We start from the raw sequence: 19,708 nt of genomic DNA on the forward strand, positions 1-19,708 counted from the left end.
TAGTTTTATGTTTTTGAAACATAGGGTCCAAATTGTTTCATTTTTAGTTAAGTTTTATTTGTACATTGTAAGTCTAACAGTGATGTTTGTTGTGATTTTCCGTTTGTGTGTAGGTGTGATTTGTTTTGTTTAGTTCCAAATGCATTGGCTATGATTGAATATGTCCATTTTGTTATATGGTTATTGGCCATGTTTGAATATGTTCTTTTGGTTGTTGTAATAATTGCATATGTGAACTTTTAATAATTGATGTGGTTAATTGTTTTAAAATTTTTGTGTGACTAAATACGAATTGTTTTGCATTGGGCAGTGATATTTGGTGTTATTGAATTCAAGTGTTGGAATTCATGGCTCTTACCCATGCAATTAATGATAAGGTTGGTTGAATATGGTATTGGTTTTTGTTGTGTGCTTGATGTACCAATTATTGGGAATTTGGTTGTTTATACATTGTTTATGTTTGTGGTGTATGATAGGCTTGGCTGCGTACTTTCTGTTATACAAAGTATATTGTGGAAATGAACGGGTTTATCTTGGATAGGCACCGTGCAAAGATTAGAGACACACCATTCAAATGGTGTTTGCATATGGATAAAGCTTTAGCTATTTGCAACCCACTTATGTTAGAGTTGGTTAAGCGTTGGTTTTCTGTAAACAATTCTTTTCGTATCATGCAACGGTCTGTCCCTTTAACCATAGGTGACATTTGTATGTGTTTAGGATTAGGCGTTAGTGGAATAGATGTACAATTTGATAAGAACGTGTGCGGTTGTGTGGGTTCACTTTTGAGTGGTGAATTGATAACAATTGACAATGTTATTGAGAAGATGAAGTTGTTGGTAAGGAGCGAGGTTGATGATGTGGATAATGTATGCCGTATGTATCTCTTTGTTTGTTTCGCCGTACTATATTTTCCAAGGAATTCCAAAAACGTCTGTAATATTCCTTGTAGTATTTTAGACAATATAGACGGTTTGTCAAAATACAATTGGGCGAAAGCAGTACATAGTTATTTGGTAAGGAGCATTGGTCGGGCATTTTTGGCATTAGGTCAACGTGAGATTTGCTTGAGCGGTTCAGCTGTAGTGTTGCAAGTAAGCATTTGTATTACATATGTTTAAGTTACATTTTCGTTGTATATTGAATCATTTAATGGAGTGTGTGTTTTTGTTGCAGCTATGGGCTGTTGAACGACTCGGTTTATGTGGCCCACAAAGAGATTTTGTTTTCCCAAGAATTCTCAGCTGGCCGGATGTAACCTTCAAGACAAGAAGGATTGAGATGCATTTTGTAGATACCCAAGTAATGAAATTGTTCTGCTGTTTCAATTTAATGTTATGATGTGGTTGTCATTGATTAAAATTTGTATGTAATTTGTTTTGTGATTCAGATAATTTGGGATTGGAGTTTGAAAGAAGAGGATTATGGGAATGAGTTAATTCGTGCAGCTTTGACTTTTGGTGAGGATAGTGACGCTCATGATGAAGATGAAGATGAGAGGTCTATTTCTAAGAAAGCTTTGTTGAAAAGGTTGAAAAGGCATGGAAAAAGCATACGCAAGATGAAGAAGAAAATATCTTTCCTCCATGATAAGATAATGTCCGCAAGTAATGTTGCGGAGGAAGATAATGGTGAAGATGTTGATGCAGGATGTGATGTAGCTGAAGATGGAGAAGGTGCTGATGTGCAAAGTGAAGGTGTTCAAAATGTTTATTTAACAGGTGCTGTGTCTGTTAATGAAGAAGAAATGGCGAAAGGGATAGACTTGAATTGTGCAGCAGATATTGGTGTCACAAACGACTTGTCTGCGGGTGCAGTTGTCATGCCATGCGTTTCATTCCAGCCTCCTTCTGCTGGCATGAAAGTGGACTTATTGAAGCTGTACAATAGTGTGACTTGTTACGGTGTCCCATATAGGTACTTTTACTTAAGTAGGTAATTTATTTGTGAAATATTAATATTTGTTTTTATGTAATACTAATTGTTTATTGTTGATGGTAGGGTTGTCTGTAATATAAATGGTCAGATATTGGGAACCTCTGAATGTAATGGTTTTGGTCCAGAGATGAAAGTTGACAACATGGTAATTTTACTTACACTTACACCCGATTATTTTGCTAGTGTTCATTTCACTTTGACGAAAGCAGTACATGTTTGTGCAGGCTGTCCTTTTTGCTGCAAGCACGATGATGTATTGTGAACGACGTTTGTTTGGGCATGTTAAGAGAATTGCTTTCAATCCTTTATATGCGGTAAACATTGTACATTAATTTGTGAACTTTTTTTACAAAAGCTAATGGTATGCCCTTGTGTTCTTATAGAGCCATGTCCTTCACGACTCCCGCAAGATTAAGGTTAACAGACGACAGTGGACGTTGAAAGATTATCAGACCTACTATCGTCCTGGTCTTTTTGTTTTACAAGATATATTGACTGCAGATTTTGTGAGATTGATGGAGTTAGATTTCTTTTAATATGATTGAATTTGTTGCTCTTTATAGTGGTTGATTTTTTTTTTTTAATTTTGATGTAGTTGTTTGCCCCAATTGTTCATGACCATCATTGGTGGTGCTATGTTGTGAAGTGTGATACAAAACAGTTTTTTGTGTTGGATTCGCTTGGCCATTGTAGGAAGGAGCGGAAAAAAATAGACAATGCTATTGTAAGTATTTATTGGCCACCATGCATTTAGTAGATAAGTAATTTGTTTGGCAATGTAATAAATTGTTTACGTTGGACCTTATAGGCACATAATTTGTCATTGTTGTTTGGGATGTTGATGAATTGTGGTGATGAGTCAATGCCAAAGTTTGAAGTGCATCACGAAATGACTCCAATTCAACCAAACTTGTAAGTTGTTGAGATTATCAATTTTATTTAGAGATAATTGATTTAATACGTATTGTGCAATCAATGCTTTTGAATGGTGTTTGTAGATATGATTGTGGTGTCATTGTTTTGAAGATGATGAAGATTTGGGATGGTTCAAAAAAATTTGATGGGAATACCATGCCTGCATTTACAAATGTAAGTTGGAAGTTGCATATTGTTAAATGTAGGTAGTTGTCATTGATTTTTAAAAGTATTGTTTTAATGTTTCCTATAAATGATTGAGTTGGATATAACATATTTTGTAGGAACAACTTCAAATGATAAGGCAGGACTACATCTGTCAATGGGTTCTATATGTAGATAACATTGAAAGAGAAGGAGTTGTTCAGCACTTTGGATTGATGCTGACCACTTAGACGTTGCCTAACAGACTTTTGTGCCATGTACATAGGTGGATATGTTAATATGATGGTGCATAAATTTTGATGTCATGAAAGGATGACTGTAATGTTTTGAGAAATTGTTTTTATTATCCTCATTGTAATGTAAGTTGTACAGGACTGTCATTTGCACCAGATTTTAGGAATTAGTTAGTTATGTTAAGATGACATGATATAATTTTTTGATAATATATACATGTTATCCCAGTGGTTCTTTCATGTTTATTGTTTATGCAATTAATATTGATTTCTGTGTTTTGTTATGACACATTTAACAGTGTTGTAACGTTAAATTACATTAATCCCAGTTGTGTTTGATGTTGAGCAATGAAGTTCATATGTTAAACTATAGTTCATAAAGGACAGTGTAAGTCCCCACCTATTGTGATCTCACTCCCCTGCAGGTACAAGGCCTGGGTTATATTTAATTTGGAAGACTTTCACAAAAAATGTTATTGTCATCACAGTTTTTGCTTTGAAAAATTGATGTTGGTTAACTTAAAAATGTTATTTTATACCAAAAAAAATAACTTTGCTCCCCTGTCCGACGACATGAGTACCCACTTGTGTTTGGTGCAGAGTTATGAAGTAAATGGGACTGTATAGTTCGTAAAGGACAATGCAGCTCCCCATGTTTGTATTCAGGATTCCGTACAACGTGCAATACCTCGCGTTGCACTTGCCCATGAATTAACCGTCCACAAAATTATATGTTGTTGTACAAAATAGATAAGGCCGGTCCCGTTTCAAAGCACATAACTCCCCACCTGGGTGTTAATGCGGGTAATGTGGTTCAGTGGTTGATGTAAGCCCACAGTTTTGAAGTCCTGACTCCCCACTTCTTTCCATATAAATGATACCATTATTGGACATAAATAAATTTAAACGTTCACCAATTTTAGGTGGGAGGGCAAACTTGAAGGTTGGAAATTTGTTGTGGGCACACATTGTTCCAATTGGTTTATTTGTACAAAATACATAAGGCCAGTCCCCGTTTCAGAGCACATAACTCCCCACCTGGGTGTTAATGCGGGTAATGTGGTTCAGTGGATGATGTAAGCCACAGTTTTGAAGTCCTGACTCCCCACTTCTTTCCATATAAATGATACCATTATTGGACATAAATAAATTTAAACGTTTACCAATTTTAGGTGGGAGGGCAAACTTGAAGGTTGGAAATTCGTTGTGGGCACACATTGTTCCAATTGGTTTATTTGTACAAAATACATAAGGTCAGTCCCCGTTTCAGAGCACATAACTCCCACCTGGGTGTTAATGCGGGTAATGTGGTTAGTGGATGATGTAAGCCCACAGTTTTGAAGTCCTGACTCCCCACTTCTTTCCATATAAATGATACCATTATTGGACATAAATAAATTTAAACGTTCACGAATTTTAGGTGGGAGGGCAAACTTGAAGGTTGGAAATTCGTTGTGGGCACACATTGTTCCAATTGGTTTATTTGTACAAAATACATAAGGCCAGTCCCCGTTTCAGAGCACATAACTCCCCACCTGGGTGTTAATGCGGGTAATGTGGTTCAGTGGATGATGTAAGCCCACAGTTTTGAAGTCCTGACTCCCCACTTCTTTCCATATAAATGATACCATTATTGGACATAAATAAATTTAAACGTTCACAATTTTAGGTGAGAGGGCAAACTTGAAGGTTGGAAATTCGTTGTGGGCACACATTGTTCCAATTGGTTTATTTGTACAAAATACATAAGGCCAGTCCCCGTTTCAGAGCACATAACTCCCCACATGGGTGTTAATGCGGGTAATGTGGTTCAGTGATTGATGTAAGCCCACAGTTTTGAAGTCCTGACTCCGCAGTTCATTCCACATAAATGATACCATTATTGGACATAAACAAATTAAAACGTTCATCAATTTTAGGTGGAAGGGCAGATGTTTTTTTAAACAAAATAAATTATTAGGCTCCCCACGTAATTCCACATAAGTCCCCATGTACGTTTCATTCTTATTGATCGAGTTCAGCGCTGATCCCGTCGTTCCTGAAGTGCATAATAAGTCCACATATTTGAAGTCATAAGTTCCCACCTAATTCTTATGGCTGGTTATTAGGTTCAATGGTTAATATTTTGTTCGTAAATAACATTGTCAGTCCACAAATTTTAAGTCCTAACTCCCCACGAACATGTAATGATGGGTCAAGAAGTGCAATGCTCAATTTGTAGCTCGTAAATTACAGTGTAAGTCCACGAAGTTGAAGGTAGGTATAGTCCTTATATTTGCATATGACCTCCACACCTCAGCCCACATTACTCCCCATGTAGGTATAGTCCTTATATTTGCACTGTGTTTAGAAATTGTGGTTAATGTGTTCATAATCAAATATCCCAGTTCACACACCTGAGATCGCAACTCCCCACCTGGAATGACTGATTATTTTTCTCACATCATGCATTCAATAATGTACATACATGTACCCACATTTAACAACATCACTCCCCACGTTCCTATTCACCTCAGTTTTCATCGTCTGTTTTTCAGTTAACGCATGCAAGGACCTCTAAACACACATTTGATGAACGAAAAAAACAAAGTTAAATCCGGAATTTAGACACACAATTGTATAACACAACAGAAATGCGTTTAACGCAAACAACCATATGGATTCATAAAAAAAGTTCATGGGTTACACCAAGTTAACAGATTCAGCAACATCACAGAAACATTCGTTAATAAATACATCTATTATAGGTTCTGTTTCACTGTGATCAACTTCAAACACAATGTGTCTCCTTCCTTCAACCCATGCTCTGTGCAGAACTGCCTCCATCCCATGCCAAATTTGGTTGAGTTTTTTGTTTTGGAAAGTAAGACTTTGCACAGCACTCCTGTCTTTGGTGAGAGCAAGACCACTTCACTTAATTTTTTTGTTCTTATTAGGTTACCAAATGGAACACTCAAATCCTGTGTGAAAGGAAAAGGGAACGCCAAAAAGAAACCAATTTTAATGGGATTACTCATAACCAATAGACATTCTTAGTTAAATAACAATCAAAATATAAGAAATACCAGGTGGCTTCTTTGGGCTTGAGATTTTGTCAGTGTAACAGAGAAAAAAGAACCGTCAGGGACCCTATTTGCATGACGTAAGAATGCACGCATGTTTTCTGGTGAACATTCACCCACAAAGACCGTTATTTCGAACTCTGAATTGCCAATGTAACGAAATTGGACGTGTGCATCCTAAATTTGCGAGAGGTAAGACTTTTCCAGATCTGTCCACCCATGAACAATTCTGGGATTTGCGGTGTCCATGTTGTAGGTGACATTGAATTTGCTTCCAAAACTATCACTCAAAACCCAATTAGGGGTTAGATCTGCTTCGAAAGCTGCTGCAAAATGACGATCCACATACCCGCAATCCTTCCTATTTACATTTTACGAATTTGTTTTAAGTTAGAAACCGAATACATCACAATTACAATAACAAAACAAAAAAAAAACACAGTAGAACCTGATTTTGGATGTAGATGGTTGTAAATTTCCACAGCACCACCGCCCCATGTGCACTCCCACTTGTTGCCATCATTGAAACGGGGTTCTTTTTGGGTTAGTATGTGGTCCCATACAACGAAGTAGACCACTTTATATAAGTGTGAATGACGCCTTACCGAGAAGAGATAGCGTTTCTCAAAACCAAAAGTTTGAATGGTCTTGTCACAACTTTTTAAATGGTCAAACGTTGGGAAGAGATGAAACAACTCATCTCATGCAACCTACAAGGGTATATAACGTTTCCGTAAACATTAATGGCAAAACTTGGATGGTTGGTGTATTACATGTGTCCTAACAAAACCAATTCAATTACAACCACCATCGAATAAATTAGACATGGTAATAAATTGTAGGTGAATTAAATTCTACGTTATTTAATTCAAATCGTTATAAACTTAAAATATTTTCTTTATATTCATAACTTATGGCGTAACTTTACAACGTCCATATACAATGCATCTTAATTGTGCATTTAACAAAAGAATCAAAAAAACCTGAACATGTTATGACCACTAGTAATAGGGAACATGATAATGACAAACACAACCAATTAAAGCAATTGGTGTTTGTTACTCGCATGTTCCTAGCAAAAATTGTCTACCCACAAAAATAATAACTCAAATTATCTTTCCTCTTGTCCACGGACAGGGCCTTCAGTAATCCTGAAATTCAAACACAATTACATGACCACGATACAATATATTTAATGTGCTGGGACGACACGTGTGTACTGAGTCATGGTTAATCATACCTCAACTGATGCGAGGTTTGTTGTTGTGGTGGAAAGGGGACACTGATTAAATTCAGAGTGCAGTGATGTTAGAAGAGACAAGAAACCTGCGTGTGGAATGTAGGATTGTAATGTTTGATGGTCTTGCACTGGGATATCTTGGAAATTTGGTTCTGAATGAATTGTCGGCGGGTCCTACCACAAAATACACACCTGTTATGGACTTCCTTATATAATATTAAAATTCAATAAAGGAACACACAATACTGCAAGATACAAACCATTAAATTGCGAGATGCTTTGTTTCTTGCCGCAGCTGTTTTCTTCCTTTTTGTTATCTTTTCCACAGTTGATTTCAACCTATTTGTCCGTGGTCTACCTTTCCTTTTTACGTGAATGGGACTTCGAACAATATTGCTGTGATGTGCAGAAGACATTACATGGTCGGGTAAGCTGTGATCCTCATGACAAGCACTTGGATGGTCGTCCCCACATCTGAAGGGATTGGGTTCATTTGGTAACCCTAATGTAGTTGCAATTGTGTTAAACTGATCAAACACCGATTGGGCAGCACTTTCTGTTTCACATGCGACCTCACCGATGTCATTAAATCTCTTCCGTAATGACTGGAATCTTTGCATTTGTGGATCATCCGAACTTTGGTTGTACGCTGCTTTCATCAAAGTGTATCGTCTTCTAACATTTTTGGACCACCTCCTTAGCACGTAATGTTCAGGGACACAATCAATGTCTTCCTGCCCAAGGACCAAGAAACAGTGTCGACATAAGATACCACGAAACTCAAATAGTAGACAACTACATTTGGTTGTTGTTGTGATGGAGTCAAACAACACGTCATGAAATTTGTTGGCCCTCTTGCCATTCCATAAGAAGTTTTCCTTAACATTATAATTCCAAATGCTTCCATCTTTGACAACATTCATAACAAAGCAATTCATCTTCGCTCTAAATTCATTCTGGATCTCACCAAATTTAGCATGGGTATAGTGCAACTGAAATTGCCTCTCAATTAGGGATTGCGACCCACACGGAATTGTGGTGTTAACAGATGCGAAGTCAGCCTCAAATTCCTTCTCTGCTTTTTGCCTAAGTGCGTTGTCATATTGGACGACGAACTGTTGCAATGAAGTGCTGGAATTTATGAACCCATCAAAAAATGCATTCATACCTTCACTTCATTGTGTCGTTGACATTCCAGCCCAAAATTTATTTCTCAAATAACAAGGCACCCACAAATGTCTCTCCTCGTACAACGAACATAGCCACTCGTTGTTAACAAGGCCGTTATTTGTGATGAATTCATTCCAACCAACCTCAAATTGGTCAACACCACTTGAGTCATACACTAGTGCCTTCATTTGACTTTTGATAACATTGTACTGTGTGTAACCCTACAATTTTTCTGGAACCTTTTTCATTATATGCCAAAGGCACCATCTATGATTAGTGTTGGGGAAAACAATTTGAATTGCATTGCGCATAGCTTTGCACTGGTCAGTGATGATCCCTTCAGGTGCCCTGTTGGACATGCAACGTAACCAACACCTAAACAACCATACAAATGTTGATGTGTCCTCTGCAGATACTAGACCACACCCCAATAAAATTGATTGCCAGTGGTGATTAACACCAACAAACGGTGCAAATGGCATGTCGTACTTGTTTGTCAAATATGTTGTGTCAAACGATACAACATCACCAAAATACTCGCATGCCGCTCGGCTCCTTGAATCCGCCCAAAAAACATTTGATATTCTATTGTCTTCGTCCATGTCAATTTCAAAGAAGAAATCATTGTTGACTTCACGCATGTGGGAAAAGTGTCGAAGCAAAGCTTGTCCATCCCCATCCTTGCATAATTGCCTTCTTTTATGAGCTTCATATCCTCCAGCTTCGCACACCAGTGAACGATAACTCTTGTTGATGCGGACCCCGGCTTCGTCGTTTATGTCAACTGTTTGCCTAGCATGAATATTAACTTTTTGATTTCCTGATATCAGCCTTGATTCAATAGGACTAATATTGTGGCTGTGCTCCATGACAACACTTCTTATGTGCCATTTCCCATCTTTTTTACCAACCGATATTCCAGCCTGACATTGCTTGGTCTGGCTAGGTAGTGTCTTAACCTCTGGACGTATGGTGGAGACATAATTACCTTCACGACAACAGACAAGTTTAACATATTTAAGTTCGTTGTCCTTTCCCTTCTTTGAACTTCTTATTCTAATACCAAATCCAGTTCTAATAGCAAAGTCTCTGTAAAATTTTTTAACTGCATCAAGTGTCTCGAAGCACATGTGAACTCTCGGAACAAGGTCGACATCGTTGTCATTGTCAACAATTTGGTCGTCCATCACACACTAGGCACCATCATTCAATTCTTCAAGAGAAATATCATCAAGTGTTGTCTCCATCATATGAACAACATGAACGACGTGCCTGAAAGCAACATTTAATGAAGCGTGCTTCAACATAGTGTCGTACATATTGAGTTAATAACAACATTTATGACCCCTTCCCGTTGTTTAAATTAAAAAGAAAAAAACCAAACCAACTGATCTAAGAACCCTAAATAAATATTAAACAACAATACAAACATCTCCATTAACTGTCTGAACAACGTCCAACACAATGTGGCTGTTTTACTACACTACTGCACCATTTTCGAAATGAGTTTCAGAACTTACGGGAACTTACTTTGCCAAAACCGAAGCCAACCTAATGTCTTCAATATGTGCACGACCTTTGAGGTTGGTTGTTGTAGTCAATGAAGTTGTTCTTCCAAAATGACTGTGGACAATGAATGAACTCCATCTACCAGACCGTGGAAGATGGTGGTGCCATAAATGTGCATTCAGTGGTGGTAGGTGGGAGTGAGGGAGGGTAGCTTCTTTATGGCTTCGCGATGTAACAGGAAAAGTTAAGTTAAACTACCGCCAACTTAAACTTACCCTACAAGAAAAGTAAGGGTATTTCGGTCAAACAATAACATTATTAATTTTTTATTATAAATACTGTATTCGGGAACCAAACACTACTCAAAGCAAGACCTTACTTTTCACCACCAGGTAATCACTGATTGTGTTCGTCTTCGATGGAGGAAGTTGACACATTTCGCTTTAAGCATTCGCCCCACCCACCATTTCATATATTGACTAACCTCTTAATAACTTTTTTATGTTTTATTATTTGCGTTAATGTTATTGCATTTTGTGATTACAGATCACTTTGTGATGGAACCTTGGGAAGGACTAGATGTTGAACAAGAAGACCTGGAGGCATTCTTGAAAAAATGCAACTCCGGTGCAACGCTAATACCAGGGCCTGCGGGAAATGTTCAAGCTTCAATGCTTAATCGGGAAAGACAAGAGGCCCAGAGCACCCAAGAATTTGCTAGGGACGTGGCTGCTGCAACGTACGACAGAGATTTCAAATCCAATGCCTGGCTATGGGCGGAGCGGTTCATCCACTTCCATGGTGAACTTTGGTCTATACTATGCATTGTTGATGTTCAATGAAAAACACCCTAATGACGCATTATCACCATGCTTCGCAGGTCTTGTTCAGGATGGGGACTTCAAAAATGTAACACCACTATCATGTAGTAAGACGATACCAAGACTCCCATTTGTGACCTGTCTGGTCAAGGAGTGCAAACCAAATGGTCTAGGTGACATGCAAATATGCATTAAGGTACACATGAACACGACCATCACCTTCGTTAATGCAACCATGTTTGGTTAATATTGATAAGTCCTCAAAAATTGCAGGACCAAAGCGCCACACTCTGGGCTAGTGTGCACAAGAAAGTGCTAGATCATGCTGACTTTGGTACAGAACTTATGGTTGGAGCTGTCTTGCTCCTGCAGGGTGTAATTATCTAACACTTCCATTGCAATTTGCATGACAATATTATTTGTCCATAACCTATGTCCCTGATGTTGTTTGTCATTTCCCTTTGGGTAGGTTGCCACTTTCACCTTTCCATACAGAAATACATACCTCAACATCACTTTACGTAACATTGTGAAGGTTAGGAAACAAAATGTATATGCACGTCTAAAATAATGATCTGTTAAATGTTTGTAAACCTAAACATTTCATATCCATGGACACTAGATTTTCAAACCAGACATTTCTCCTCCAACGGATGATCTAGTGAAAGCAACAGTCAAGCCGGTCATTGATCCTCATCCATCGGTTGATCCGAACATTGATAACATCTTGAAGAAATTTTTACACCCGTCAAGGATGCCTTCAACCAATGAACGTGCCGAAACCTCCGGAAGTAATGCAGGTGGAACATCCGTTCAGAATGATATTTGAAGTTGCCACAACCACTATTCTGTCCAGCGTTATGTTTTATGAAAGCCTTGTCATTATATTTTGCAGTGACAGTTTCATGGTCTTATGTTTAATTTTGTTACCATGACAACATATGGAAAAGAAGTCACCAAATGTATTTTGATTCCTCTTATTGGATTTAACTTCCTATCTATCCAGATCAGTCACACTTCTTTGGGTTTTTTACCACATTTGAATCCCAAAATATTGTCAAATTTAGGTGGGGACCGTAATCAATATACATGGCAAGTTGTTCTACAAATGTTGTACAAACATCCACAAAATAATCAACGTACCTAAGTGGGAACTAATGCTAATATAGGTACAAACTTGTAATCGGATTTTTGTAACCCATTTATTAAAGAACCATAACACTCAAACCAATTCAAAAAGGAAATATTTAATATCAAAATTTCAAATTGGGGACTTAAATGAATATACATGGAAAGTTGTCATTCAAGTTTTGTAATGACTTGACCTAAAACTAAGTTACAAATAAGTTATGAGTGGAGTTGAAGGAATATAGATCGGAAGTTGTTACAAAACTTTTGAAATAAGTTCGAATATAAGTCAGTTACAAAAAACGTATGTCTGGAGTTAAACCAATATACATGGAGTGTTGTCATAAAAATTTTGTAATAACTTCACCTAATAGTTACAAAAAAGTTTTATGTGGACTTAGACGATTATAAATGGAAACTTGACCAACAAATTGTGTTCACCAATAACTGAGTTCCACAACAATTACGTGTGGAGTTAAACGAATAAACATGGACAGTTGTGACACACATTTCGTAATAAGTTGACAAACTGAAGTTCGAAAAATAAGGTATATGGGGAGTTAAGGGACTATACATGGAAAGTTGTCATGAAAATTTTGTAACATCTTCACCTATAAGCAAGTTACAAGAAACTTATATGGGGGGTTATAAGACTACACATAGAAATTTGTCATTCAAGTTTTGTAATGACTTCACCTAAAAGTAAGTTAGAAATAAGTTATGAGTGGAGTTAAAGGAATATACATGGGAAGTTGTAGCAAAACTTTTGAAATAAGTTCGAATATAAGTCAGTTACAAAAAATTTATGTGTGGAGTTAAACCAATATACATGGAGTGTTGTCATACAAATTTTGTGATTACTTCACCTAATACTTACAATAAAGTTATGTGTGGACTTAAACGATTATAAATGGAAACTTGACCAACAAATTCTGTTCACCAATAACTGAGTTCCACAAAAATTACGTGTGGAGTTAAACGAATAAACATGGACAGTTATGACACACAATTCGTAATAAGTTCACATAAACTGAAGTTCCAAAATAAATGTATATGGGGAGTTAAGGGACCATACATGCAAAGTTGTCATGCAAATTTTGTAACAAGTTCACCTATAAGCAAGTGACAACAAACTTATATGGGGAGTTATAGGACTATACATGGAAAGTTGTAATTCAAGTTTTGTAATGACTTCACCTAAAAGTAAGTTACAAATAAGAAATGAGTGCAGTTAAAGGAATATAGATGGCAAGTTGTTACAAAACTTTTGAAATAAGTTCGAATATATGTCAGTTACAAAAAACTTATGTGTCGACTTAAACCAATATACATGGAGTGGTGTCATAAAAATTTTGTAATAAGTTCACGCAATAGTTACAAAAAAGTTATGTGTTGACTTACACGATTATAAATGGAAACTTGACCAACAAATTGTGTTCACCAATAACTGAGTTCCACAAAAATTACGTGTGGAGTTAAACGAATAAACATGGACAGTTGTCACACACATTTCGTAATAAGTTGACATAAACTGAAGTTCGAAAAAAAAGGTTTATGGGGAGTTAAGGGACTATACATGGAAAGTTGTCATGCAAATTTTGGTAAAAACTTCACCTTTAAGCAAGTTACAACAAACTTATATGGGGAGTTATAGGACTATACATGAAAAGTTGTCTTGCAAATTTTGTAATGACTTCACCTATAAGTTAGAAAAAACTTATATGGGGAGTTAAAGGACTATACATGGAAAGTTGTCATGCAAATATTGTAACAACTTCACCTATAAGTAAGTCACGACAAAGTTATATGGGGAGTTAAAGGAATATAGATGGGAAGTTGTCGGAAAATTTTTGTACTTACTTCAAATATAAGTCACTTACAAAAAAGTTATGTCTGGACTTAACCCAATGCACATGGTGACTTCCCATACAAAATTTGGAATAAGTTCATGTACAAGTAAGTTACACAAAAGTTATGTGTGGACTTAAACGAATATACATGGACACTTGTCATACAAATTTTGTATTAAGTTCACCTGTACGTAACTTACAAAAAAAGTCATATGTGGACTTAAACGAATATACATAGGGACTTCCACTTACATTTTTTGTAACAATTTCTTTAAATGCAGTAACCAATTTCGTTACCTTGTACACTCATGAATCATACATAGATCGTACTATTTTCTTTTTTTTATATTATTTTAATTGACCTAAGAACATAGCCAACTTAAATTTACAAACAATGTAATAATGCTTCATTACTGGATTAAAATGTCAACATTTTCCTGTCCAACCACAACTGGGGAGTTACACTTCAGTAATTGAGAACTTGGACCTAAATTTGTGAACACCAAATAATGTATGTAACTGACTTTGCCGTAAGAACATTTCCCTTATCCCTAAAACATGCTGAAGTCCATAAATTCATTCAGTTCTCACCAAACACAGTATATGTGGGCACCAATGTAAACTGCTTCAAACATAACAAAAATAATATTACTATGGTCAACAGAATTCACCAACTAAAGCCTAATTAAAGGAAACAATGTTAGACACTACAAAAGGACACAACAAATGACCACAAACTTGGCCTATAACAACAAAATAAAAGTCAACAATGATTGTCTTTGCAACCATTACATTCAAAACAAATTCAACCCAATGTAAGAAGCTTCGTCTTCCTTCTACTACCAAAACCCGCAAATGGCGTCCTTATTGCACGACTTTTAATTCGCTTTCGAGGTTGGGACTTCATACGGTCATACATGTTGCTTTGTTGTCCAACATCAACATCAACATCATCACCAGCAGAATCGTCACCTTCAACATCAGATGCAGGGTCATTAACGGTGTAATGAACACCAACATCAACCTCCTCCTCATCATTACCATCATCATGCGGATCATCTTTACCGTCACCCTCCGTACGGTTATGTTCTTCCTTTTTTGCAACCATATCCTCCAAATGAGACAAAAGAGCTTCCAATTCAGCAATCTCACGTTCTTCATTCTCTATAAGACGTTTTAGCTCTTCATTCTCCTTATCAATTGATCTGTTGTAGGAAGTCCCAAAAGTTTGGAATGCTTCTCTCACAAACTCATAACCAAGTTCTTCGTTACACACCACAACCTCATTAATAGCCTGTGAACAACAAAAAAAACTTAATACAAACCATTCAATAACAGTATTTAACTAAATTATTATAACTTCTCCACACTAACCAATTCTTTATCAAAGGAACTTTTAACTAATTTGTCACCAACTTTAATTTTCATCCAGTGCAACAATCGTGGGAACTTTGATTTGTCGCTATTAAACGTTGTGTTGCAAACAAATATATGATCAAATGACCACAACTGAAACAATAAAAACAGATTATCCACAAGAAAATGTCCAACTACTAAGTAATTACTGAACATGAAAATGAAACAACAAAACTTTACCTGCAACATATACACACATCCAAATAAATGAATGTGACTTGTATTTGATTCATACTTCAACGCCCTTGAAGCACTGCATAAGCTACCAACCAAATAGTCGTAGACTAAGTTGCCCCAATTGTATTTACCTATACTTTGCAAGTCATCCACTAACTTAAAAATTTTGGGAAACACGATCCCGTCTCTATTTGGCAACAAGAACTCAGATATGCCTAACAATATATAAAGGCTGGTAAACAATTCTATACTACCACTATCATTGTCATATTCCAAAAGAAACTCATAAATCCTTTTAACATGAACTTTCCCACTAGAAAATAACTTCCTACAGTCACTATCTTCATCATCGTCACTTATATCAATTTTTTCACCCAACACCCGAAGACCCAATCCTAAACAAACATCTAACAAATTAAATTCAACTACTTCCCTACCAATAGCAAAACCACCCCTCCTTTCAACCCATCTATAACATAACACAGGTAACAAATTGCGACTTATCTTAACAGAATGGTTTAACGACATAAACCACCAAAATGGTGTGCGTGCAATTGACTCTCGTTGTTTCACACTTAACTTTTGATTCAAAATTCCAACATATTTGGCTTTGCAAGAATGCCGGAAAAACATCTGTGTAAACAATAAACTGTGTTACATCATACCATATTAACATTAACATACACAATAGACAGAGGATTTTCAAACACATAACCAAACCTACCTTCACATCCTCAATCAATAGGCCCTCGGTATGCTCTTTACTGGCCATATTCAATAACTGAAAGGCAAATGGAACGATTTATGTTGCAGCAATGAAAACAGAAATCCCCCCAAGTGTTTCTCACCGCCGCCAACCAATCAAAAAATTGACATCATATACAACAAAATTACATCCATATCTAAATCGATACCTGAATTGCAACGAATAGCACAAATGCTAATGGGGTTCGCCAAACTTCAATTTCTCGGATTCTTCAAACGAAAACGTAATTTCGTTCTTCAAAACCACAAACCCTAACCTCCTTGGCCGCCTTCCTCCGGTAGATGCAACCCTGATTCAAATTCTCGTCAACCCTTGAGCGGTTCTGCGTGAGCGTTTACATTCATATCCCCTTTCACGCCTTTCTGTCCTTCCTCAAACCCTATTTCCAATTCTTCTGCAACTATTTGATTTCGCAATCTCCTTTATTCTCGTCAACCCTTGAGCGGTTCTGCGTGAGCGTTTACATTCATATCCCCTTTAAAGCCTTTCTATCCTTCCTCAAACCCTATTTCCAATTCTTCTGCAACTTTTTCATTTCGAAATCTCGTTTTCGACCATTCTCTGAACGTCCCAATTTTTTTTCTTCCACTTAACCACGGCACGTGCAATTCTTGCAAAAAAATTTAACGTTATACCTTTTTTTATTACATTAAAGCAGATCCTTTCACACGTGTCCTCTTCAAGCTGTGCGTTTGACACGTGTCCCGGTGTCAAAAGTGAGTTGAGAGAAGGAGTCAAAATAACGTTTCTGAAAAATTATAGGTGTGAATTGGGTGGAAAAATATTTTAGTTTTGAAAATGGTGTAAATAAATTTGAGGTGTCCACGGGGGTCTAAAAAATTGTAGGTGTGAATTGGGTGTAAAAAATTTTAGGGGTGAAAATAAATTTTAGGTGTCAAAAGGGGTGTAAAAAATTGTAGGTGTGAATTGGGTGTAAAATTTTAGGTGTGATAAGGGTGTAAAAAATTTGAGGTGTGAAAAGCGGGTGTAAAAATTGTAGCTGTGAATTGGGTGGAAAAAATTTGAGGTGTGAAAAGGGTGTAAAAAAATTTGAGGTGTGAAAAGGGGCTGTAAAAATTGTAGGTGTGAATTGGGTGGAAAAATATTTTAGGTTTGAAAAGGGTGTAAATAAATTTTAGGTGTCCACGGGGGTGTAAAAATATTTTCGGTTTGAAATGGGTGTACGAAAATTTTAGGTGCAAAAGGGTGTAAAAAAATTTGAGGTGTGAAAATGGGGTGTAAAAATTGTAGGTGTGAATTGGGTGGAAAAATATTTTAGGTTTGATAAGGGTGTAAATAAATTTGAGGTGTCCACGGGGGTGTAAAAAATTGTAGGTGTGAAAAGGGTGTAAAAATATTTTCAGTTTTAAAAGGGTGTAAGAAAATTTAGGTGCAAAAAGGGTGTAAAAAAATTTGAGGTGTGAAAAGGGAGTGTAAAAATTGTAGGTGTGAATTGGGTGGAAAAATATTTTAGGTTTGAAAAGGGTGTAAAAAATTTGAGGTGTCCACGGGGGTGTTAAAAATTGTAGGTGTGAATTGGGTGGAAAAAATTTTAGGGTTTAGGGTTTAGGGTTTTGGGTTTGGTTTAGGGTTTGGGGTTTAGGGTTTAGGGTTTGGGGTTTGGGGTTTGGGGTTTGGGGTTTGGGGTTTGGGGTTGGGGTTTGGGGTTTGGGGTTTGGGGTTGGGGTTTGGGGTTTGGGGTTTGGGGTTTGGGGTTTGGGGTTTGGGGTTTGGGGTTTGGGGTTTGGGGTTTGGGGTTTGGGGTTTGGGGTTTGGGGTTTGGGGGTTTGGGGTTTGGGGTTTGGGGTTTGGGGTTTGGGGTTTAGGGTTTAGGGTTTAGGGTTTAGGGTTTAGGGTTTAGGGTTTAGGGTTTAGGGTTTAGGGTTTAGGGTTTAGGGTTTAGCGATCCCATCTGGTGCCGAGTCTTCTCAACCTCACTCACCGGGGAGGCGCTGGAGTGGTTCTCTGAGCTACCGACCGGTTGTATCGACTCATTTGCTACTCTGAAGGCGAGGTTCAGCACACAGTTCGCGCCCCTGAAACCGGCCATTTTGACGGTCGACAATCTGGTGAACATCCGACAGGAGGATGGGGAATCACTGAGGAGTTACCTTGATCGGTATAACCGAATGTCGGTCAAGATAAAAGGTCTCAGTGACGAGATCGCGCGACATCACTTCTTTTACGGACTCCAGCCAGGAGTTTTTGCGGACAAGATAAGCCGTAAGAAGCCGCAGACGATGGAAGAAATGAGGGAACGCGCAGCCAAATTCATACAAATGGAAGACATGCAGGAGTTCAGGGTGAAGAAGAGGGAGAAAGAGGATGCTGCACTCCCAAAGCCGATAGCTCCCAGATCGAGCAAACCGGTAGCCCGACCTACCGAGAGGAAGCCACCGAAGTTCACAACCTACACCCCCCTGGCTGTTCCCCGAGCTAGGATCCTGCAGGAGGCCTTCAGCGCCGATTCGCTCCCAGCGATTAGGAAGAAGCCTCCGCCGCCCGATGCAGACGGGAGCAAGCATTGCCAGTACCATCGGACTATCGGGCATACTACCGAAGAATGCCACACGCTCCGCGACAAGATAGAAGAGCTCATTCGACAGGGACACTTGAAGAAATACATTCGGAAAGATCGTCCCCAGCGGAGTCCGGTGAGGAACCAGAGCCCGAGGAGAAGAGTCCCCCCAACCCGATCGGAGAAGAAAAGGGAACCCGAGCGCGAGAAGCGTAGGAGAGGACCGTCTCGGTCACAACGGAGTCCGAGAAGGAGCCGCAGTCGTAGCCAGGAAAGACCCCTGAGGGGTTATATCAACACCATCTCCGGGGGGTTCGCCGGAGGAGGGTCAAGCTCCGCAGCCCGAAAGAGGCACGTTCGGGCGCTGAAGTCGGTCCATCTGGTCGAGAAGAAGATCCGATCGATGCCTCCCATCACATTCACAAACGACGACTTCAAGGCGCCCGATCCTGATCATGACGACCCGATGGTCATCTCGATAGAAGTGGCCGAATATGGGATCGGGAAGGTGTTGGTCGACCAGGGAAGCTCTGTCAACATCCTATACTGGAAAACTTTCCAAAGGATGAACCTTTCCGAGGACCTGATCGTGCCGTACAACGAGCAGATAGTAGGTTTCTCGGGCGAACGGGTGGACACGAGGGGATACGTAGATCTTCGCACGAGGATCGGCTCGAGGAAGGATGGCCGAGAGGTAAGAGTTAGATTCCTTCTTGTTGAAGCTAACACTTCATACAATGTGTTGCTAGGGAGACCCTGTTTGAACGCCTTCGGAGTGATTGTGTCTACCCTGCACCTGG

At 38.3% G+C, this 19,708-nt stretch overlaps 4 protein-coding genes across 4 annotated transcripts; 1 reads left to right on the top strand and 3 right to left on the bottom strand.

Moving 5' to 3' along the window:
* Positions 1-347: 347 nt before the first annotated feature.
* Positions 348-3,248, top strand: LOC114173546. Its single transcript, XM_028058014.1, has 12 exons — positions 348-377; positions 477-639; positions 721-869; positions 1,177-1,302; positions 1,391-1,917; positions 2,002-2,083; positions 2,163-2,252; positions 2,322-2,444; positions 2,534-2,662; positions 2,747-2,850; positions 2,937-3,027; positions 3,138-3,248. The coding sequence occupies exons 1-12, from the start codon at positions 348-350 to the stop codon at positions 3,246-3,248; spliced, it is 1,725 nt and encodes a 574-aa protein (XP_027913815.1).
* Positions 3,249-7,777: 4,529 nt separating this feature from the next.
* On the bottom strand, positions 7,778-8,719 carry LOC114173547 (protein FAR1-RELATED SEQUENCE 9-like). The gene has a single exon (XM_028058015.1). It carries the CDS (start codon positions 8,717-8,719, stop codon positions 7,778-7,780), a length of 942 nt encoding a protein of 313 aa, XP_027913816.1.
* Positions 8,720-8,944: 225 nt separating this feature from the next.
* LOC114173548 (protein FAR-RED IMPAIRED RESPONSE 1-like) lies at positions 8,945-9,910 on the bottom strand. Its single transcript, XM_028058017.1, has one exon. It carries the CDS (start codon positions 9,908-9,910, stop codon positions 8,945-8,947), a length of 966 nt encoding a protein of 321 aa, XP_027913818.1.
* Positions 9,911-14,836: 4,926 nt separating this feature from the next.
* Positions 14,837-18,440, bottom strand: LOC114173549 (protein MAIN-LIKE 1-like). Its single transcript, XM_028058018.1, has 5 exons — positions 18,333-18,440; positions 16,349-16,405; positions 15,628-16,257; positions 15,406-15,540; positions 14,837-15,325 (listed from the first exon to the last, which is right to left on the bottom strand). The coding sequence occupies exons 1-5, from the start codon at positions 18,438-18,440 to the stop codon at positions 14,837-14,839; spliced, it is 1,419 nt and encodes a 472-aa protein (XP_027913819.1).
* Positions 18,441-19,708: the final 1,268 nt, after the last annotated feature.

Source organism: Vigna unguiculata, chromosome 2 (assembly GCF_004118075.2).
Source record: "Vigna unguiculata cultivar IT97K-499-35 chromosome 2, ASM411807v1, whole genome shotgun sequence".
NCBI classification, from domain to species: Eukaryota; Viridiplantae; Streptophyta; class Magnoliopsida; order Fabales; family Fabaceae; genus Vigna; species Vigna unguiculata.